The 20,546-nt window shown below is 43.3% G+C and overlaps 1 protein-coding gene across 2 annotated transcripts in view; it reads left to right on the top strand.

The window, feature by feature from the left end:
- The window catches only part of slc66a2 (solute carrier family 66 member 2), a 46,212-nt gene extending 26,378 nt beyond the window's left edge, over positions 1-19,834 (top strand). Inside the window, exon 5 of one of the 2 annotated variants that reach the window (XM_036144840.1) lies at positions 15,617-19,834. In XM_036144840.1, the coding sequence (XP_036000733.1) occupies positions 15,617-15,827 (211 nt within the window). In that variant the 3' untranslated portion in view covers positions 15,828-19,834. The remainder of the gene's footprint in view (positions 1-15,616) is intronic. The other variant, XM_036144841.1, reaches the window with a different exon arrangement.
- Positions 19,835-20,546: the final 712 nt, after the last annotated feature.

Below are 20,546 nucleotides of genomic sequence, written 5' to 3'. Positions count from 1 at the left end.
ACGTCCCCAGCTGGGGATGCAGCAACAAAGTTGAAGTCATGTGCGAGGAAAGGTTTCAGCTTGTAACGTGGCATGCAGCTCTTCCCCTAAACAAAGAAAACACGGCATTATAACAAACCGGGGGGGGGGGAAAATGCCTCCTCTCACATGATTAAAGGGTCAGGGAGACATATTTCTGTAAAATATGTCAATTTCTAAACGCTTGACTAAAAGCTACAAGACAAAGCACACCCTATGTTAATATTAGAATTCTATGCATTAGAATATGATGCAGAGCTCATTTTAAGGATGAAAGGATTTTAATTTAATATCTAATGGAGAAAACTCCCGTCAGATTCCTTATTGTCATTATTTTTAAAAAGTTAGATATGAATAAATACATCAAACAAAAGGTAAAATGGAGAAGCTGTTTGTGGACAAATCCTCCATTTATTTTTACTTACTTTTCTGATTAATGAAAGAGTATAAGTGCAGCAAAACATAACCAGAAAAAGAAACGTTAAGTCCATTATTGTTTGAAGGTCTGGTTGGTGTTGGTTTTAGAGGTCCTTGTATGCTGTTGCAAAGAACAACTAATGAAGGGGGTACAGACAATGGGCTGCAAGGGAATCTAAAACTAATTAATGATAAATGGAATGAATATAAAACGAGATGAAAACATTTCCTAGGTATGTTTGTGGGGAAACGAAGTCTGAAAAATTATTCAGTAGCAGGTGAAAAGCTTCCACATGATTTTATCAGTCTGGACCCACTTTCCTTCCCATAAGATCACTTCCATCGTTGCCTGCTAAAACTCCTGCTGTTCAGTTTACACACTATATAATATATGTTTCCTTTTTACAAAAAGAAATACTTTTCTATTTTATTCAAATTCACTGATATGCACATTTACTTGTATAAATGTGCATACTTCATAAATCATGATCTTCGTCATTGGTTAACAAGAAGAAAGCTGTTGATGAAATAAAGCAACAAAAGGTATATTTAGCAGTTTGTCACATCATGTAGGCGATACAGTGATCCAGTGGAAGAAGATGAGACCAAAATATTGTTTTTACTCATATGCAAAACACTACTTATACATAACATAAGTATGTAAATACAGCAGTCCTGACTGAGAAACACAGTGGTGGCACCGTCATGCTGTGGGAATGCTTTTCATCAGCAAGGACAGAGAAGCTGAAGAGATGAATGCAATTTTGGAAGAATATTTAAGCAAGGCAGCGTATACTGTAGGCCAGTGTCGCTTATCTCTGTGTCACACTGCTTCTAGCAATAATTGATACATGAATAAATATAGTAGTCAATTAAAAACTTCCTTTGAAGTTTGACGTTCAAGAGAAAAACTGATTGATCTGAAGCTCAGAAAGCTAACACTGCACCTCACCCTCGAAACACCATCCCACTGATGAAACTTGGTTTCAGCAGCATCATGCTGAAAGGATGTTATTGTTCCAGCAGAGACAAGTTAAGGCAGTTAAATATAGGATAATCCTGGAAGAAAATCATCCAGTCTGCAGAAGAAAATGAGACTGGAGTGAACTTTCACCTTCCAGCTGGACAAACTCCCTTAGGTATACACCCAGAGTCACAGTGGAACGGCCCAGAACAAAGCATATCTGTTTTTTTAAGAATGGCCCAGTCAAAGTCCTGACCTAAATCAGTCCAGTCTGTAGCAGGACTTACACTGACACTCTCTGTCCTAGTCTGTTATTTCTACAGCACACTGACTCGCAGGAACTGATTACATGCATGCCATTAAACATTAAACTATAAATGAAAAGTTTATTTAATTAAAAAGTCTTGGTTTAAAACTCCCTGAACTAAATCAGCCCCTGCTGGAAATTCTTATCCAGAGCAGGAGACAAATGAGTAGCGGGGGATGTTTGTCCAACCTTTCCAAAGTTACCTCCTAAGGAAGCATCCTAGGAATTGATCGAATGCGTCTCATCATTATTACCAGCAGATGTACACCACCACAACTAAAAGAGTAGGCACTGTGGAGCATCGTGGTGGGGGGGGAGTTTCACGGAGCTAACGAGCTCCTAACTGAGAGACGGGAGCATGAGGGAGGTGGTGTAGGCAGGCAGAAGGAAGGAAAGAAAGAAAAAGCAAACGGGATGGAAGAGGCGGGGTGAATGGAGGGGAGGGAAGAGAGACGTGCTGTAGAGAGGAGGCACATGATGACAGGCCAGGAAAAGAAACTGGGATAGATCAGCAGTGGGGAAAGGGCTGGAGAGAAATGAGTGAGTCTAAAGTAAATAGCAAGATGTTGGGGTTACAGTCAGTCCAACTGTGAAGACAGACGCTACACTGCCTCTCATCCCTCCTCCGGATATGTTAAGAAGCTTATAGAAAAGGAGGGGAATTTCCTGACATAAAGGCTTACCTTTTCTTTTATTATCACCTGCTGCTGGGATCAGAGCGTCTCTAAGACCTATTTTCTTTCTTTTAGACAATCAAAGGGGATCAGGGCAGTGAGGGAATAAACCCCCATCACTTTATATCCTGTTAGGTCAGTTGGTTTTTACCTTAGCACAGGATTTTAGGTGTTATTTGAGTGGCCATTCTTGAAAGACTAGTTTACTAAAATCTAGCACCTCAGCTAGCTTTGGAGTTAATGCTGAGATTTGGAGTTGCTGCAAGAAGTAGAGCCTATTTGACCGTTTTAGCGTTATATATTCACTCCTCATCCAGAGGGCATGTTTATAGGCAACATTATTCTTCGGTCTTTGGCCATCCATGCCACACATGGATGGCATCTACCTTTTCTACTTTGTATAAGTTAGTTGTTGTTTTTTTTTGGCACATGTCTGTCAGGATATTTTTCTGGGATGAACCCGGACACAGCACGCACACACAGAGTCAGTTCTTATGGGTGAGTTTATTGAAGAGTGTAGCAGGTGAATGACGTGGAACCAGAGTCTTACAGCTGACGAGGGTGTAGAGCACAGAAGCTGGCCGGCAGGAGGCGTGTAACGTAACTGTCCGGGAGGAACATCGGAGGCGTTGAGCTTGAGACCAGAACTTGAGCGGCGTGGACTTGAAAGCAGAACATCGGCGGCGTGGAACTGAGACCAGAACATCAGTGGCGTGGAACTGAGACCAGAACATCAGCGGCGTGGGCTTGAGACCAGAACCGCAGCGGCGTGGGCTTGAAAACAGAACATCAGCGGCGTGGAACTGAGACCAGAACATCACCGGCGTGGGCTTGAGACCAGAACCGCAGCGGCGTGGGCTTGAGAGCAGAACATCAGCGGCGTGGAACTGAGACCAGAACCGCAGCGGCGTGGGCTTGGGAGCTGAGCTGGAGCTGGGCAGTGACTGAAACAAAACACAGTTGGAAAGAAAAACCTCTGACAGGAACTGAACGGGAGTGAACGCTATGGACTGGCGACGGGAACAGAAAGAGGTGAGTCTTATAAAGCGGTGGAACCAGGTGGAAGCAATTGTGGGTTAATTGCAGCCTGTCAGGTGGAACCGATCAGGCTGCGCAGGAACGAGAGAGAAGGAGAGAGGCTCAGCATGCAGCCTTCAAGCTGCATCCTGACAGTACCTCCCCCCCAAGGCCGGACACCGGACGGCCCAGAATCTCCACGCTGGGTGGGTGGAGGGGGCCTAGGAAGGCGGGCAAGAGTCAAAACTGAGAGACCAAAGAGCCAGCAAACACCAAAGGGACCAGAGAACACAGGGAACCAAAGGGACCAGAGAACACAGGGAACCAAAGGGACCAGAGAACACAGGGAACCAAAGGGACCAGAGAACACAGGGAACCAAAGGGACCAGAGAACACAGGGAACCAAAGGGACCAGAGAACACAGGGAACCAAAGGAACCAGAGAACACGGGGAACCAAAGGGGCTAGAGAACACGGGGAACCAAAGGGGCTAGAGAACACGGGGAACCAAAGGGGCTAGAGAACACTGGGGGAACCAAGGAACTAGAGAACACTGATGTGCCAGAGCACAATTAGGGCGCGGCACATCAGGGAAAGGTACGAGCGCTTGACAGCGCCGGGGGAAAGAGCGAGCGCTTGACAGCGCCGGGGGAAAGAGCGAGCGCTTGACAGCGCCGGGGGAAAGAGCGAGCGCTTGACAGCGCCGGGGGAAAGAGCGAGCGCTTGACAGCGCCGGGGGAAAGAGCGAGCGCTTGACAGCGCCGGGGGAAAGAGCGGGCGCAACACAGCGCAAAAGGGTAGGAACGGGCGCACCACAGCGCCAAAGGGTAGGAACGGGCGCACCACAGCGCCAAAGGGTAGGAACGGGCGCACCACAGCGCCAAAGGAGAGGAACGGGCCAACGGCAGCGCTAAGGAAGGTAACAGGCGTATGAAACGCCAAGGGGGAAAGGACAGGCGGACTGACACGTCAGAGCTCAACAGCGCAAGAAAACACTGGAGCACAACTAACGTACAGAGACACCGGGGGAAAGGAACGGGCGTGCGAAAACGCCAAGGGCAAGGAACGGGCGTATGGGAACGCCAAGGGCAAGGAACGGGCGTATGGGAACGCCAAGGGCAAGGAACGGGCGTATGGGAACGCCAAGGGGGTAAGGACAGGCGTATGGGAACGCCAAGGGGGTAAGGACAGGCGGACTGACACGTCGGAGCTCAACAGCGCAAGGAAACGCTGGAGCACCACTAACGCACAGAGACGCCGGGGGTAAGGAACGGGCGTGCGAAAACGCCAAGAGCAAGGAACGGGCGTATGGGAACGCCAAGGGGAAGGTACGCCGGAGGGTGAGGGGAGCGCTGGGGCCCAAGGGACGAGATCGCCGGGGCGTGAGGGAACCGTCGGGGCGCAAGGGAAGTAACTCGCCGGGGCGTGAGGGAAATGCCGGGGCGCTAGGGTAGGGATCGCCAGGGCGTGTGGGAAACGCCGGGGCGCAAGGGAAGAGATCGCCGGGGCGTGTGGGAAACGCCGGGGCATAAGGGTAAGATTGCCGGGGCGTGAGGTAAACGCCGAGGCAGAACGGCCGCGCACAGCGCCAAGGGGAAAGTATAGGCGTACTGTTATGCTAGGGTTCAACAACGTACGGAAACGGTGGAACACAACTAGCATACAGAAAAGCCAGGGAAGAGGACGGGCGTGTGGAAACGCCAGAGAAAGGTACAGGCGGGCCATGACACTAGGGCTCTACAGCGTATAGAAACGCTGGAGCACAACTGGTGTATGGTACCCCTGGGGAAAGAACTGACGTATGGGAACGTCAGGGGAAGCAAGAACGAAGGCGTCCTAACACGCCAGAAAACACGAACGGAGGGCGTCCTAACACGCCAGAGAACACGAACAGAGGGCGTCCTAACACGCCAGGGAACCGAACGGAGGGCGTCCTAACACGCCAGGGAACCGAGGAAAACGTAAACGCCAGGAACCAGAGGGTGAGCTAGACAGCAACCGGCCAGGCGTGCCAGAGAGCTCTGGCAGTAACCTGCGGCGCCAGCAACGACACACAGACACTCAAGGGTAAAGCAACAAAACTTAACTTAACAAATACAGAACTAAGACTAGAGCGGCAGGGCCAGACAGAGACTACAGGGTCGAGACAGAGACTACAGGGTCGAGACAGAGACTACAGGGTCGAGACAGAGACTACAGGGTCGAGACAGGGACTACTGGGTCGAGACAGGGACTACAGTGTCTAAACCTGAAAAACTAGAAGACCCTGAAGGGAACAAAACACTAAAATAAAACTATAAGACAAGCAAAGAGGGAGATGAGGGCAAGTACAGCTAAACTAGAGAAAAAAAATAGATAACTAAAGCTAGAAATATGAGCGCAGGGAAATTCCAGAAGTCTAAGGTAAGAACTGAAAGCAAAACTCGGAGGATTTAAAGCTAACACTACGACCAAGCTGGAAAAACCAGGCTAAAAAAACCCTCAAAACCCCAAAAAATCCTAAGTAACCTAAACCAAGGTTAAACCCAAACAAAGATAGGCAGAAACCATTCCTCTAAAACTGTAAAAATATACAGGGCTAGAGAGGAAATTAAGCCGAACCAGAACACAACAAAACAAACCTAAAAAAACTCTAAGAAATCAAAAAAAGAACCCTGAAGTATTCTACAACTAAGGAACCTTACGTAACTCAAAACCGAAACCGAAACTAGAAGGCGCTGGGCAGCAACGTCTGTATGGGCAGCGTCAGAGGCGGGTCTCACGGAGAGCGTAACGTGGAACAGAGTCATTGGCCGGGCGTCGCAGCACGGCGACCCCGGCGAGACAACCAGAGACCGGGCGTCACAGCCCCTGCCAACTTCTGTGCATGGCTCTGTGCGTGCTCGGGTCCATCCCTTGGCCGGTCCATAATGTCAGGATATTTTTCTGGGATGAACCCGGACACAGCACGCACACACAGAGTCAGTTCTTATGGGTGAGTTTATTGAAGAGTGTAGCAGGTGAATGACGTGGAACCAGAGTCTTACAGCTGACGAGGGTGTAGAGCACAGAAGCTGGCCGGCAGGAGGCGTGTAACGTAACTGTCCGGGAGGAACATCGGAGGCGTTGAGCTTGAGACCAGAACTTGAGCGGCGTGGACTTGAAAGCAGAACATCGGCGGCGTGGAACTGAGACCAGAACATCAGTGGCGTGGAACTGAGACCAGAACATCAGCGGCGTGGGCTTGAGACCAGAACCGCAGCGGCGTGGGCTTGAAAACAGAACATCAGCGGCGTGGAACTGAGACCAGAACATCACCGGCGTGGGCTTGAGACCAGAACCGCAGCGGCGTGGGCTTGAGAGCAGAACATCAGCGGCGTGGAACTGAGACCAGAACCGCAGCGGCGTGGGCTTGGGAGCTGAGCTGGAGCTGGGCAGTGACTGAAACAAAACACAGTTGGAAAGAAAAACCTCTGACAGGAACTGAACGGGAGTGAACGCTATGGACCGGCGACGGGAACAGAAAGAGGTGAGTCTGATAAAGCGGTGGAACCAGGTGGAAGCAATTGTGGGTTAATTGCAGCCTGTCAGGTGGAACCGATCAGGCTGCGCAGGAACGAGAGAGAAGGAGAGAGGCTCAGCATGCAGCCTTCAAGCTGCATCCTGACAATGTCTCAAACAGCGTGAAGTCTGCTTCATCAGAGAAAATATCTTCACCCCTGTCCTTTCTGGTCTATCGTGGTCCATCCTGTAGAATGTCACTCTGTCCTTTGTTTTTCTGGACCATAAGTAGCTGCTTTGCTGAGCCATTTGACAACAAGCGGCCCTCTCAATGTTCTCTCCTCACTGAACGGGCAGCAACACTCATATCTACTTGCTGCTCTCCCTAAAAAAGCTGAATTAAGTCTGTATTTTCTGGCACATGCTAGGCTTTCTTTGAAAGCATTCTTTGAAGCAAAGAACCCGTCTTTGTAATTTAATAAGCACTCTCTTGATAAAATGTGACAATGGCCGTACATGTCTAATTGATGGTAACCATGGTTTAGGAAAGAGGAATTGTTTGAAGCACCAGACCTGTTCAAAATGACCACTCTGCTTCTCTAATTTAATCAGAAGGACGGAGTGGAAGCTCATTTATTACCTTTGTAGCTGAGTGTTTTCAAAACTGCCAGAGGGGAAGTGTTTATTAGCCAACTCTGTCAACACAAGGACAACCCATTTTACTTCAATATAAAGGTCTCAGACATTAATGCAACATGGTGTCAAGCGTAAAGCACTCACCTTTATTATGAGGGGCTTATTGAAGTGGCTAACGTTTCCCTTTGCAGACAAAGGTCCGGTGTTGACTGCAGCCAAATAGTACTTCCTGAGACAGATTTCACTTTGAAATACCTTGTTCTTTTGATATCTCAAGATCCTGTGTTATGTGATCACATTTCAGTCCTAAGAAGAAGGCTTCCTTTTTTGTTAGGAATGTAGGGAGGTTTAGCATTTATGGCGAGGTAAGCTAAGATGACTTTATTAATAACTTTAGGTAGATTTATCTTGCAGAAATAGAGCCCCGCATCCATTTAAAGTTATGTAAATAAAATCAACACATGCCTACATGCAAAAAAGAAGATAGAGCTTTAAAAAGTGTAAGATAATATGATTAAGGAAAAGTGGCTCCAGAATCTATGAACAAGGGGGGGAAAAGAGCCACAGTTCAATTAAGACCGATTTAATGCCACGAGAGAACTGTTCTGGTATCATTTGGTCTTTAGGCTAGTGACTTTATGTCTATGGCCAGACTTAAGGAGTATAAGCTCTTCAAACAGAGGTGTCAGGTGTGCAGCGAATCCACGCCCACCTGAGACTCCCCAGTCAGCTGGCTAAAGCGCTTCACCCCCTGGATTAGTGAGGTCCTCTACTTCCAGGCCAGGTTTCCCAATCATGACACTGAAGGAAAAGTTAAAACTGACCGGAAAAAAAAAAGATTCTGTAAAAGTTACGTAAACCACCTTGGACGCCGGCTTCCCTTCAGACACAGTTTGTAAAACTTAGTTTGGAATATGTGAATGTCCCGAGGTATGTGTCGATTACTTATGATTAACTCTGGATTATCGATTGCTTCTCTGAAATCAGCGGCCCTGTCCTTGGTTTTTGGCTGATATTCAAGCCAAATTGAAAGCAACCAATTGATTGAGCAAATGTCTGCTTGTTAAAAGGACTTATGTGAAATCAATATGTCTGCCAAACCCTTTGTCAATTTTCAAGCAGTGGCTCTAAAATTGCTGTAGTTAGTAATAATAATCATTCCTACGCTCACATGTGTCCAAACAGATGGTTTACCACCTAATAATACACCGAAGACTAACCTTAAATGTTCTTTATCTTTGTGGATACTAGATGGTATAGCATTTTCTGCATTCAACCCCTGCAGGATTTATTGATTTATTGATCTTTTCTTTGGGTTTGGTCAAAATAATCTCCATTTATGTTGCAGATTGTTTTTTAGGTAAGTTTTCAAATGTTGAAAGCGCAACAGGAGGTTAGGAGTGAGGTAATTGTTTAAACCTTCAGTCGGTATTGGTGCTGAGGTGGGATTTGTCGGGCACTTTCTGATTCAGCTCAGTAGGAGACATTGATCGAAGGATCCCGCGGTGCGCTTGCGCCCCAGTAATCACCCGCAGCAATTCGTAACATCAGGAAAAACACTACAAGCAGGTAAGAGAGGAGACAAAACGGCACAATCAGCCTCAGGGAGGCGCTGAGCTGGTATTCTGATGGCGGGCCTAAATTAGGTTTATAATCACTGGACACACGTTTTAGTCAGGAGTATATGTCACCTACGGTTTAATTACAGCTCTATCTGCCAAGGCTGCCCAGGATCTCTGGAGACTCGGGAGTCTGAGGCCGATATCTTCAGATCTGAGCAAATAAAGCTGGTTCACTGGGGATAAACTAAGCCATAAAATTCAGACGAGCTCTCTGCTCGGTTGATACAAAGAAGAGTCCAGCAAAGCTCATTGAAATAGTGCTGACCGACCAAAGCAACGGGCCTGGGCAAACAGATTTTAAATGTCTCAGCATGTGCTCATATTGTCGCAAGGCAGTTTGCTTTAGGCGCCACTTCTGAGGAGTCGTGTTTGGATGAGTGCGCCGCAGACAACGCTGGCTCAGTCCTTCCTTTGTCAGCGTGCATCCGTGCCTCAAACTGAAATGTGGTTTAAACTACTTTAAAGAAAGAGTGAGACACAAGTGAGCTCAGCAGAACTTTCAGTGAGTTGGTTCTGCAATATCGAGCTCAGCTTTATAGAAGGTGCAGTAAATGTGTCCTTTTTACCGTCGACACAATGCGGTGAAGCTTAGCTTAAATTTACTTTGTTCTATACAGGGTCTCTTCAACTCTATTTTTCTCAAAGATAATTATAAGAGGCGCTGTAAGTAGGCGTATATACACAAATAATCCTAATCCTCAGTATCTAGTGACTGTTCACAACTGAAGACCTGTTAAACATAAACCACTTTATTCCTAAAGACCTGCAATCGTGGTCTATTTTTTTTTTTTTTTTTATAAAACTAGGTCTTACAGTATTTGTCTGGGTTCGGTGCTACATAGCAGAACATCTAAAATAGTTCACTGGTTTTAATAGTTTACTGTATTGATCCATTTTCCTCATGATGCAGCACATATTTCCAGCATGTTGGATATCAACCTTTGAGCCAAATTCAATCCTTTCTTGTCTCCGGAAATCTAGACCCTTTGAAAGCGTATCTAGGGGAAAGCCATTATTAAAACAACATTTTGACAAAATCCCATTTGAAGGAGACAAAGCTAATCCTGTACGTCAACCTAAACACACCATCCTTAAGGCACAAAGCTGATAGTGGCAGCACCAAGCTGTGGGAATGCTTTTCTTTAGCTAGTCAAAGATGGTAGAACAATTTTTTTCTGGCTGTGGAAGACTTAAGATACCAAAGCTCAAGCTTGGGTTTGTTTTTGAATTTCCAACATTAAAGGACTGACGTCCCAACGAGATCTAAAGAAACTCATCCATGCGTTTATGTTTAGTTGCATTGATTACTGCAACGGTGTTTTCACAGGTCTGCCCAAAAAAATCTGTCAGACAACTGCAGCTGATCCAGATTGCTGCTGTTTGTGTTCTCTCTAAAACCAGGAAGATAGAGCACATCAGCCCAGTTCTAAAGTCCTTCCACTGGCTCCTTGTCGCTCAGAGAATAGACTTTGAAATACTCTTGTTAGTTTATAAATCACTGATTGACTTAGCACCAAAATGCATTAAAGACTGGTTGTTGCTGTATCAACCCTCTAGACCACTCAGATCTTCTGGTTCTGGTCTGCTCTGCATACCCAGAACCAGAACCAAACATGGAGAAGCTGCATTTAGTTTCCATGCTCCACAAATCTGGAACTTCCAGAAAACTGTAAATGAGCCAAAACACTGAGTTCTGTTAAATAAAGACTGAAAACCCACCTGCTTAGAGTTGCTTTCTGCCTATAATAACAAGAATGTTGACCAACTTATTTTATGTGTGTTGATGTTTTCACCTGACACAGTTTAATGTTTGTTTCTGGTTTCACCACCAGTGACTGTTTCAATGTGTTTATGATGTTTTTATGTTTTCATGATGTAAAGCACTTTGAACCTCCTTGCTGCTGAAATGTGTGATACAGATAAACATGACTTGACTTTGAATGGGAAAAAGAACAATGGTTCAGATTTCGGTCTGTAGACGGTGGAGATATACCAGAAAATACTTGCAGCTGTAGTTGGAATGAATTGGAGCTAAATGCAAATTCTATGCCACTTTTCAGCTTTTTTCATGTAAACATTTTCATCCTCTACCGACTACTGAGTATTGGTCAATATCTTAGAACATCCTTATATAATACTTGAATTTTGTAGTTGTAATCTCACAAAACTGAAAAAAGTTTGTATGGTGTGAGTACCTTTGCATGACACTGTGAACTAGGGTCTAACAGTACACAAAATATCGTTTTTCATTCGCTACAATTAAGAGAAACAAGTCAAAAATGGCCACTTTATAATTGACGGATGGATGAATTTTACAGCAATTAAACCACAAGAAAATCATCAATGTCGTTGTTCAGATTGTTTTATATGACTGGGCAGACATTTGAGAATAAAAAAGGTTTCAATCCATTTGTGGTTGCTTTGATATTTGGACAATCCATTGTACTTGTATTTGAATGCATCATAAAAGTGCAGCTATCAGGAAATCCCTTCCAGTCAAAGGGACTTGTCCAGACAGTACCAGTGTGTTATGCTGTAGTGTGTTTTGGACTGGCTGAATGCTGCAGGGCAGCTGGATTTAGGCTTTAGTGGATTTGTCTCCAGTACCGATTTGATCCTTTTTTGTTCTTTCTCCTCTGTAGCTGCCTAAGAAACCTGAATGTTCCCAAATAGGAGAGTTTAGTGTTAGCTGGGAGTCCTCCCTGTTTTGTTTTGGTGTCCCTTTTTAAAAGGTGCGCTACAGAACGTTGCATTGCACCCTTAGTTCTTCAGAAACATTTAGCATGTGTTCAGGTATAAAACAATGCTGTATTTGTTTGTATACGTGCGTACTGAGTCAACAGGGATGTGCTGGATATTCTGGTACGAATACATATGCCCATGATGCCCCTAGTATATAAATGTTTATATAGCATATTTTATACTATATTATGACATCTAGAGGATCCTAGCAACAGATTGACGCAAACAAACTGGACATTCTGAGTTTGTGACAGGATAGAAATCTAAGAGAGCTAAGACATATCATCACAGAAAAGTAACATTTCCCGTTTTACGCTACCTAACAATAAATAAGATTTGGTGTCCCATTGGAATCTAGTCATTGTTCTATACAGTTTTCTGCTCTCTTCTGGTTACACTTGTCTTTCCACTTCATTAGTTAAATTCACACTTCTTTCAAACTTCAGTTCCTTGAGTGAACCCCTGTCCCACCAAATCACACGATTGCTTCTGTTCTTCTGTAACATTAAAAGTAGCAATTTTGCTGTAAACGTGGAGCCTGTTACGTTCCGTTACTCTATGAAGATCTCAGTGTGGACTGAAAGCTGCTTTATGAGTTTTGCAGTCAGAAATGTGCCACAGGATGTGAAGCTAATAGCCAGCAAGAGCCCTGAGTAGAAGAATCATTATTTCAATTTCCCATGGTTTTTACTTGCTCCATTAGCTATTTATTTCATGGCTGTACTTTACTAACATTGCGCTGATCCCCTTGCCTGCTGTGATCAAGATTCATTCTCTGTGACTAAATTGAACTTGGAGGAACGTCATGGAAATGCAGGAAAAGAAACAGACCCGAGATGAGCTAAGGTTTTATTAAGGGGGAGGAGAGGATTGGAGGAGAAATTTTTACAATTTACAAAAGATTTTTTTTTCAAGTCAAAAAAAAATAAATATCTGAGGTTAAACTAGTTTAAAATGATTCACCATGCTTACTTCAAACATTGTTTTGTCATAATTCAATTGATTTCAATTCAAATTCAAAAATATTTTATTTATCCCAAAGGGAAATTAAACGTATAAGCAGGCATACACAGGCTCAAATGTATGGCCTCAATAGTCTTGTGACCAGGGCTGAAAGATGTAGCCACAGTAGAAAAGGGTTCCAGAAATCATCTGTGCATGTGGGACTGCACAGTGCCTGTAGGTAGGGGCACGGCCTCAATAACTCTGCAATAAGCTGGTGAATGGGAGTTATGAATAGTATAGTGTTTTTCCATAAAACTACTGTGCTAAAATATATATTTTGGCCAGAAGATAAAAAATACAAAATTAAACAAAATCAGATTTAAAAAGGAACGTTTTTAGCTGACCTTTAACGGAAACCACTTCGTCTTCTGATCTCAGATTCTGAGGAAGGGACGAGTTCCAGAGACTTGGAGACACAGAATAGAACGCTCTGTCTTCTTTAGTTTTCAATTTTGTATAAGGGCAATCAATAGGTCTTGAATCACTGGACCTCATAGCCCTAATTGGGGGTGAAGGGATATAATAGTTCAGAGATGTACACTGGTGTCTGTCCATGAAGAGCTCTCCAAGTCAACCTAAGATCTTGAATTGCACTCTATTCTAAACCTGGATTAAGTTGCATAAGTGGAGTCACATGACAAAATTCTGAAGAATACCTTGTCTGTACAAAATGCTGCAGTATTTTGTACAGACTGCAACCTGTTTAGGGAGGTTTTGGTAAGACATCTGTAAAGTGCATTGCAATATTCCAGAAGTGATGAAAAATAGTATGGATTAAAATTTCCATTTTAGGACAAGAGACAGTGCTCAGCAACGAAACTTACAAGCGATCTTCTCCTTTCCCCCAACTCTGTCCAACTCAGTATCTTCATCCTTTTGGACATCACTGCAGCTTTTGACTCCATCAGTCACTCCATCCTCTTATCCCACCTCAAGTCCAACCTGACCATCACAGGCTCTGCTCTGTCCTAGTTCCAGTGCTACCTCACAACCACTGCTCCTTCTCCATAGCCCCTCTATCTCAGGGTGTTCCACCAGGTGCAGTTCTTAGTCCTCTCCCCTTCATCCTATACATTAATCCCCTTGGTAATATCATCCATTGTCATGGCCTCCATTTCCACTGCTATGCCGATGACATACAGATTTACATTTACACCACATCCTTAAACCCAAATATTCACTCCACACTCATTGCTGCATAACTTGCATCAAAACTTGGATGAAGCACAATATTCTCAAATGAAACACTGACAAAACTGACATAGTCCTCACTTGTTCAAAAAACATGGTCCAATCCATTCAAACTTTTCCTCAATAGTTTTAATACCACTCTCACTCCATCCCCACTTATTTGCAATCTTGGTATTCTCCTTGACTTATTTTTTTTTATTTTGGAATCACATATCAAACAAACAACACAGACTGTAGTCTTCCATCAGAAAACCATAGCACGACTTCGCCCATCACTCACCTTCTCTATCGCTGAAACCCTAATCCAAGCCTTTGTCACATCTAGACTTGATTACTGCAATAGTATTCTATATGGTGTGCTGTCCAAAACTCTCAACAAATTACAATCCTTCCAAACCTCCACTGCCCGCCTCCTCAGTCACACTCACTCCCATGAACACATCACTTCTGTCCTGCAGAACCTCCACTGGCATTCAGCACATCCATTCTAAGATCTTTGTCATCATATTTAAAGTCCTTCATTATTTGGCCCATCCATACCTCACTGACTTACTCCACCAACACACTCCATCTTGCTTCTTCGATGCCAATCTTCTGTACCTCCCCTCTAGGACCAAGCTGTAAACCTGGGTTGACAGAACCTTTTTCATCGTCACCCCCACCCTCTGGAACTCGCTGCCCCTGCCGTTCCATCCCTGGTCTGGCCTCTCCAATGTCATGAAAGATCTCAAAACCTATCTGTTTGAAATTGCTTTTAATGTCCAATTCTGTCCTTTTTATGCATTTTCCTTTGGTATTTTGGTTTTTAATGTTGCACCTCCATAAAGCGTCTTTGAGTATTTTGAAAAGCGCTATACAAATAAAGTGTATTATATTTACTGTTGTTGTTATTGTTATACATTCCTGTTAACTCCTATGTAAAGTTTTCAGTTTGAAAGAATATTCACCAAATTTTGCAACTCTAGGATTAAGTTAGAACTAGGGTGATCTAAAAAACAAAAACAAATATGGACCAAGAAGGATGCTAGTTAGGAACAAAGCAGGAATTATTTCCAACACTAGGATGATGTCATATGCTCTGTGACAATGACTGCAGCCCTGCTTTCTTTACATTCCAGAAAAGCACTTGTCAAATATTATTTTTGACAGCATATGACCTGTCAAATGTGGGGCAGGACTGAAAAATGTGGCACAGTCCCGCACAAAGCAGGACATCTGGTTACCCTACTTATAACAGAAACTCAGGGGCTAATGCGTACGCTAATGCTAATGCTAACAATAAGCAAACCAATGTATGTTGTCGGGTTTTTTTTTTTTCCATTTCTGTGGGAAGACTCTTTATTTCATAGCCCCTGCCTTAAAAAGCTCTGCTTAATTTGCTAATTCAATGCTTTCTGCTGTAAACCTTTCGCATCACAGCAATGAAGTTCTTCCCTATTTAGAACAGAAGGTTACTGACAAAACAAGGAAAAAAACTGTTAGATTAAGGATTTCTGCTAAAAACATTTGCTATACCTGACCGCATCTTCTCTCTTTCCTTCAAGCATCAAGATGGTGCTGATGTGGACCAGCGGCGACACCTTCAAGACGGGCTACTTCCTGCTCACAGAGGCTCCCGTGCAGTTCTGGACATGCGGCCTGCTGCAGGTCTTTGTGGACGTCGCCATCTTGTTCCAGGTTTACTACTACAGCCGTTACCCGCAGAAACCAGTGTCCCACACAGTCTCCCACACCACCAGTGCCAAAGCTCTTTAAGAGCCACCACACATACTGAAGAACCCCCCCAAATGAGCAGCTTGAAGGAACGTATAAACATACAAGACTACCAAAGGACTTGAGAATGGAGCTGGCTGCTCAAACCCGTCCTCTGTTACATGTGAAGACAAACAGCCATGCATAAGGCTTCTACACCTTGGTGATTGCAGCAATACTCGAGGGACACGTGATGCATATAAAACCTATGTCTTTATTTGCAATTCTAGACTTCTTCCCAGCTTACTGAAATGCATGCATCATGTAATGCACACCCCTCAACAAATCAGTCCGTGCATGTGGAGGAATATGTTTTGCCAAAACACAAACACAGCATATGTAAACTATAGATATATTCACGTCGAGCTCAGAGGACTCTGGACCAGCTTTTGTCGTCCACATGGGCTGATGAATGTTGCATGGAACCGCTGCCTTAATATTTGCAATCAAACATGGCTCGCTGCAGTACCAGCAATCTAGTATTTGCTATGGATTACTCGTGCAAAAAGACGTAAAATTCCACGTTACTGAATGTACACACTGGCGTATTGTTGAATATGCTACTGCTTGTTCAAGATCAATGTTTTTTATATATATATATATATATATATATATATATATATATATATATATATATATATAAAAGAGGTAATCAGGCCTCTTAGTTATGTTACACTGGCCTAACAATGCATCATTTGGAAACATGAGTGGCCTTGAGGCAGATGCGACATGACAAAATCACGCTCTGTGTGTATATGTTTTCTATCAGCCACTGAAGACATTTTTTTCTATAATTTTTTATTATTGTTGGGCGACAGATTTCACGAAATGAAATCAGCCTGAGCTGATTGCAACATAGCTCTGCTTCTCCTGAAGTTCTCCATCTTCACCACACTGATGGGTTGCGAATTTAGAAGCTGGGCTGTGTATGAAAGCACAACACTAACACTTGGTTTTATCATTTGGGTTCATAATTATGTGTTCATTCTTAAAGAAAAAATGTGTCTGTTGTTAAAGAAAGTGCACAATGCAGTCATACAACGACCACTTAATGGAACTAATTAAGTGAGGTGAACAGATTTTCTGTATATCTAGACTTTGTATCTGATTCATTAGAGCGGACAGACTGACAAAAAAGGCTCAGGGCCTTCTTTGCTGGCTCCTGTGGTGTCGCCACTGTTCCTGCAAGAGGGGCCTCAAGGTGGGTCTAGACAAGTCTAGCGCAACATCAAATAAGCTGTCTAGCTAGTAAATTAGTATCCACTCTGTAGCTCTGTTAAGATAAAGTCACCTGCATTTGCTCAAATGTTACTGTAGAACCGGGCTACTCAAGTTCAGCTTTAAGAGGACCAAATAATATTTGTTTGAAGGCCACTGAATAATTGGTAAAATCAAGAGGGGGGGGGGGGGGGAAAGACCCAACGTGTTTTAATAGTAAAAAGGAATGAAACCATAAACCTTCAGTTGTCCTTATTCTCTCTGTTGCCAGCTTATTGTTAACATTTTAGGTTGTTAATCGCCTCCTAATGATGCTAACAGATTTAAAATGTAACATAAAAGACGACTAAAGTCTTAAGATTCATATCTATTAAGAGTATTCTTCAACAAATCCTGAAATTGAATTACAACCAACCAAGAACTGTCAAAATGTATTTTTAAAAAGATGGTTTCTGCAAACCTTTGCCTAACAACGTACAGACCTTAACACGACACTATTCACTCGCAAACATCCATTAAGAAGTTCCATCGCGACCACATATCCTCATGCAAAATGGACTATAAACATAGTAGAACTCAGTTGTTATATTTACAACAATTTGTTGTTGTTTTTTTTACAAGAAAGCTAATCTTATACTATGAGCTTTTTCAGTGCCATGTTTTACGCATTCAATTTCCACAATTGTAACCAGAGTAACAACAAAATATGCTAACTATCTGAGCAAGCCTGGGCAAGAATTACACTTTTGCTAAAATAGCATCACGTCGTTGCCATGTGAATGTTGACGGTGCCTCTTGCGCATTATTCCCTTTGCTGTCATTGATAAAAATGACATTGTCTTGATTTAGCTACACCGCCAGTCAAAGGACTCACCTTCTCATTCAGTGGTGTGTCTTTATTTTATTCCTACCTATGGGGACTCCTTCAAGACAGTTGGAAAACCATTTCAGGTCACTAACCTCATGAAGCTCATCATGAAGGCCAAGAGAGACCAAAGCAGTATATCCAGAAATCAGTACCAAGGCCAGTTCTCCTGCCGTGGGGTTACTGATACTGGCTAACATCTTTAACCCAAAAGTGTTCTGCGTTATGAGACTGACAGAGCTGTTTTAAAGCAAAAGATGACTGCAAATCCACCGTTTCCACCTAAAAGATGCTTTCATCAATGCCTGGCATTACCTCTTTGTCTTTGACTCAAAAATCCGTTTTCAGCTCCACTGGAAAACGGGTCACAAACTAAACGCAGCCTCCCGATAGGAATGTTTAAGTCCTGGAAACACTCAATAAAGTTCTCATTCAGCTTTGTCATGAAATCTGTCATCACATTTGGTATCTGTGCTCTCAGGGATGAGCTCATGAATGCATCCAACTGTGTGAAGTGCAGCATCTCTCAACGGCTGTGGACTTTCCCCACTAATTCACTTCCGGTTTGAGTGTGTTCAGATGTCCAAAAACGTCACTCAGACGGTGCTCGTCTGCAATAAACTCCTCATACAGCATGTGGATAAATACACATTTGCATTTTAAAAGGCAGACGTATGGACCAAACTTGAAAACAAATTGAAAGAACAGTCTGTTGGGAGATAAGTGACTATTCAAAAACCCTTATAGCTCTCCATCCTTGTATTTCCATACAGTATTTAGGGTTGAACAGGTAAATGAGCGTTGTTACTGTGATTCAATAGTACTTCTTAGCAATGTTAACATGGCATTGGTTATTTTAGGGTAACTTTGGAGAGATTCGGCTTCAATCCGTTTAAAATGTAGTGGTTTAAAGTAATTAAAGGAATTATTCATTACCAAAGCTTGAGTTGTTTTTAAGTACAGCTATTCCTACAAGAGATATGGTCATATTAAGTCAACTCTCAATATATTCTGTATAAACATGCTGTCATTGGATAGCACAGCGTGGCCAGTTTATTGTTTACTTCCAAATCTAAAAGCATCATTTAATATCCTCTTCCATGGCTCCACAAACCAGCATCTTGATCTGGGTCGGGTCATTGTTGGCCAGAGGAAAATAATTTCCTGTATGAACTAAATGGACCGAGCAGGGGGTCTCTGCAGTACCAACCCCCTTCGTAAATGGACAGTGCTTGTCTAAGTTTCTTGTCTTTTGTATTATTTTTTTTGTTCCTGGGTGGAGGGATAAAGCCAAACGGAGAGAAGCACAACTGTCAGCCCTTCAGTGAACCGAGCACCAGAAGAGAACCGATTCTGGCCTCTTTCGCAGTATAGAGAAACAGAACCTTCTCTTTATTTCCACACGGACCACACGGCAAAACGCTGCTGGGGATATTTTTAGAAGGTTCTTGAATAATAAAACAATAGAGACTCCTTGGGCAACTCTACGGCAGAAGCTGAAGCATACAATTGTATTTTTTTTTTTTTACAACTATTTAGCCTTTTCCGTATATTTTTGTTACATGTTTTTTGTATTATTTTCTAATGCCAATGTAAAACGGTGTACAGCTGTTATTTAACGAAGGTGGTTGTCTTTTGGGGTTTTTTCTGGATCACTTAGAGCTCAGAGTGCGACTCCTCTGACAGCTTCACTGCTTTTAATTTTATTTGTCTTTTCTCTAAAACCTAGAAACCATTGTTGTTGTTTTATGTACAAAAAATATCAGCACCTACTTGTTTCTTTTTATACGACTCCATTGCTGTTGTTTGATTTCTTTATGAAACTCCTGTCCTGTTCGATAACTCACGGAGACTCTGGGCTGTTTAATCAGTGTAATCTAATGTAGTGTGGCGTTACCACCCAATAAAGAAGGTTCTGGCGACCGCTGCGCCTCGACTCTTTGTTTTTCATTCATTCATGACGGAGATGCTTTTGCCAGACGTACGCAGCGGCTCTGGCAGACATCAGTTGTCAAAGGTGGAGAGGGCCCACCAGCCGTGGTCCTTCTTTGGGCTTTGGGCAGATGCCATCTGTAGCGGTGAGTGGCGCATAAATTAGAATGACCCTCTTCACCGGTGCAGACGGTGGACAATAACGCAAAAATAACACAGTGGAGTCGCCAAACATAAAGGGGCTTGGGAGGATGGGTTTGAAAGGATGTCCAAATAAAGAGCTGATTTTGATAGAACTTTCAGGGCCCCATTTACAGAGAGCATTGGATTCTTTATAGGAACACATATAAGCCTCTTAATTTCAGTTAGTTATTGACTACATTATCCTGTCAGTCATTTGATGTAAAAAAAAAAAAAGAAAAGAAAAATACAAAAAACGGTCTATGGCTGACATTAATAGGGAAGAGAAACTAAATAATATATTATATAATAATCTTCAGAGCCAGTTGATCTCTTTGTGCCTCATCCAGGTCAGTGTGCCCCTTCATCATCATACTCATTACTATTTTCCATTTTCTCTCTTCCAGTTATACCCATCCACTGTACTTAAATCATTACCTATCAGTTAATTTTCTTTGTATGGTAGGTATTTTCATGGGTCATGGAAATAGTCATAAAAAGGGTCAGATCTCACAGAGAAGTTATTT

This window comes from Fundulus heteroclitus, chromosome 13 (assembly GCF_011125445.2).
Source record: "Fundulus heteroclitus isolate FHET01 chromosome 13, MU-UCD_Fhet_4.1, whole genome shotgun sequence".
Lineage (NCBI taxonomy): Eukaryota > Metazoa > Chordata > Actinopteri > Cyprinodontiformes > Fundulidae > Fundulus > Fundulus heteroclitus.
This window is presented reverse-complemented; position numbering and strand designations above follow the sequence as displayed.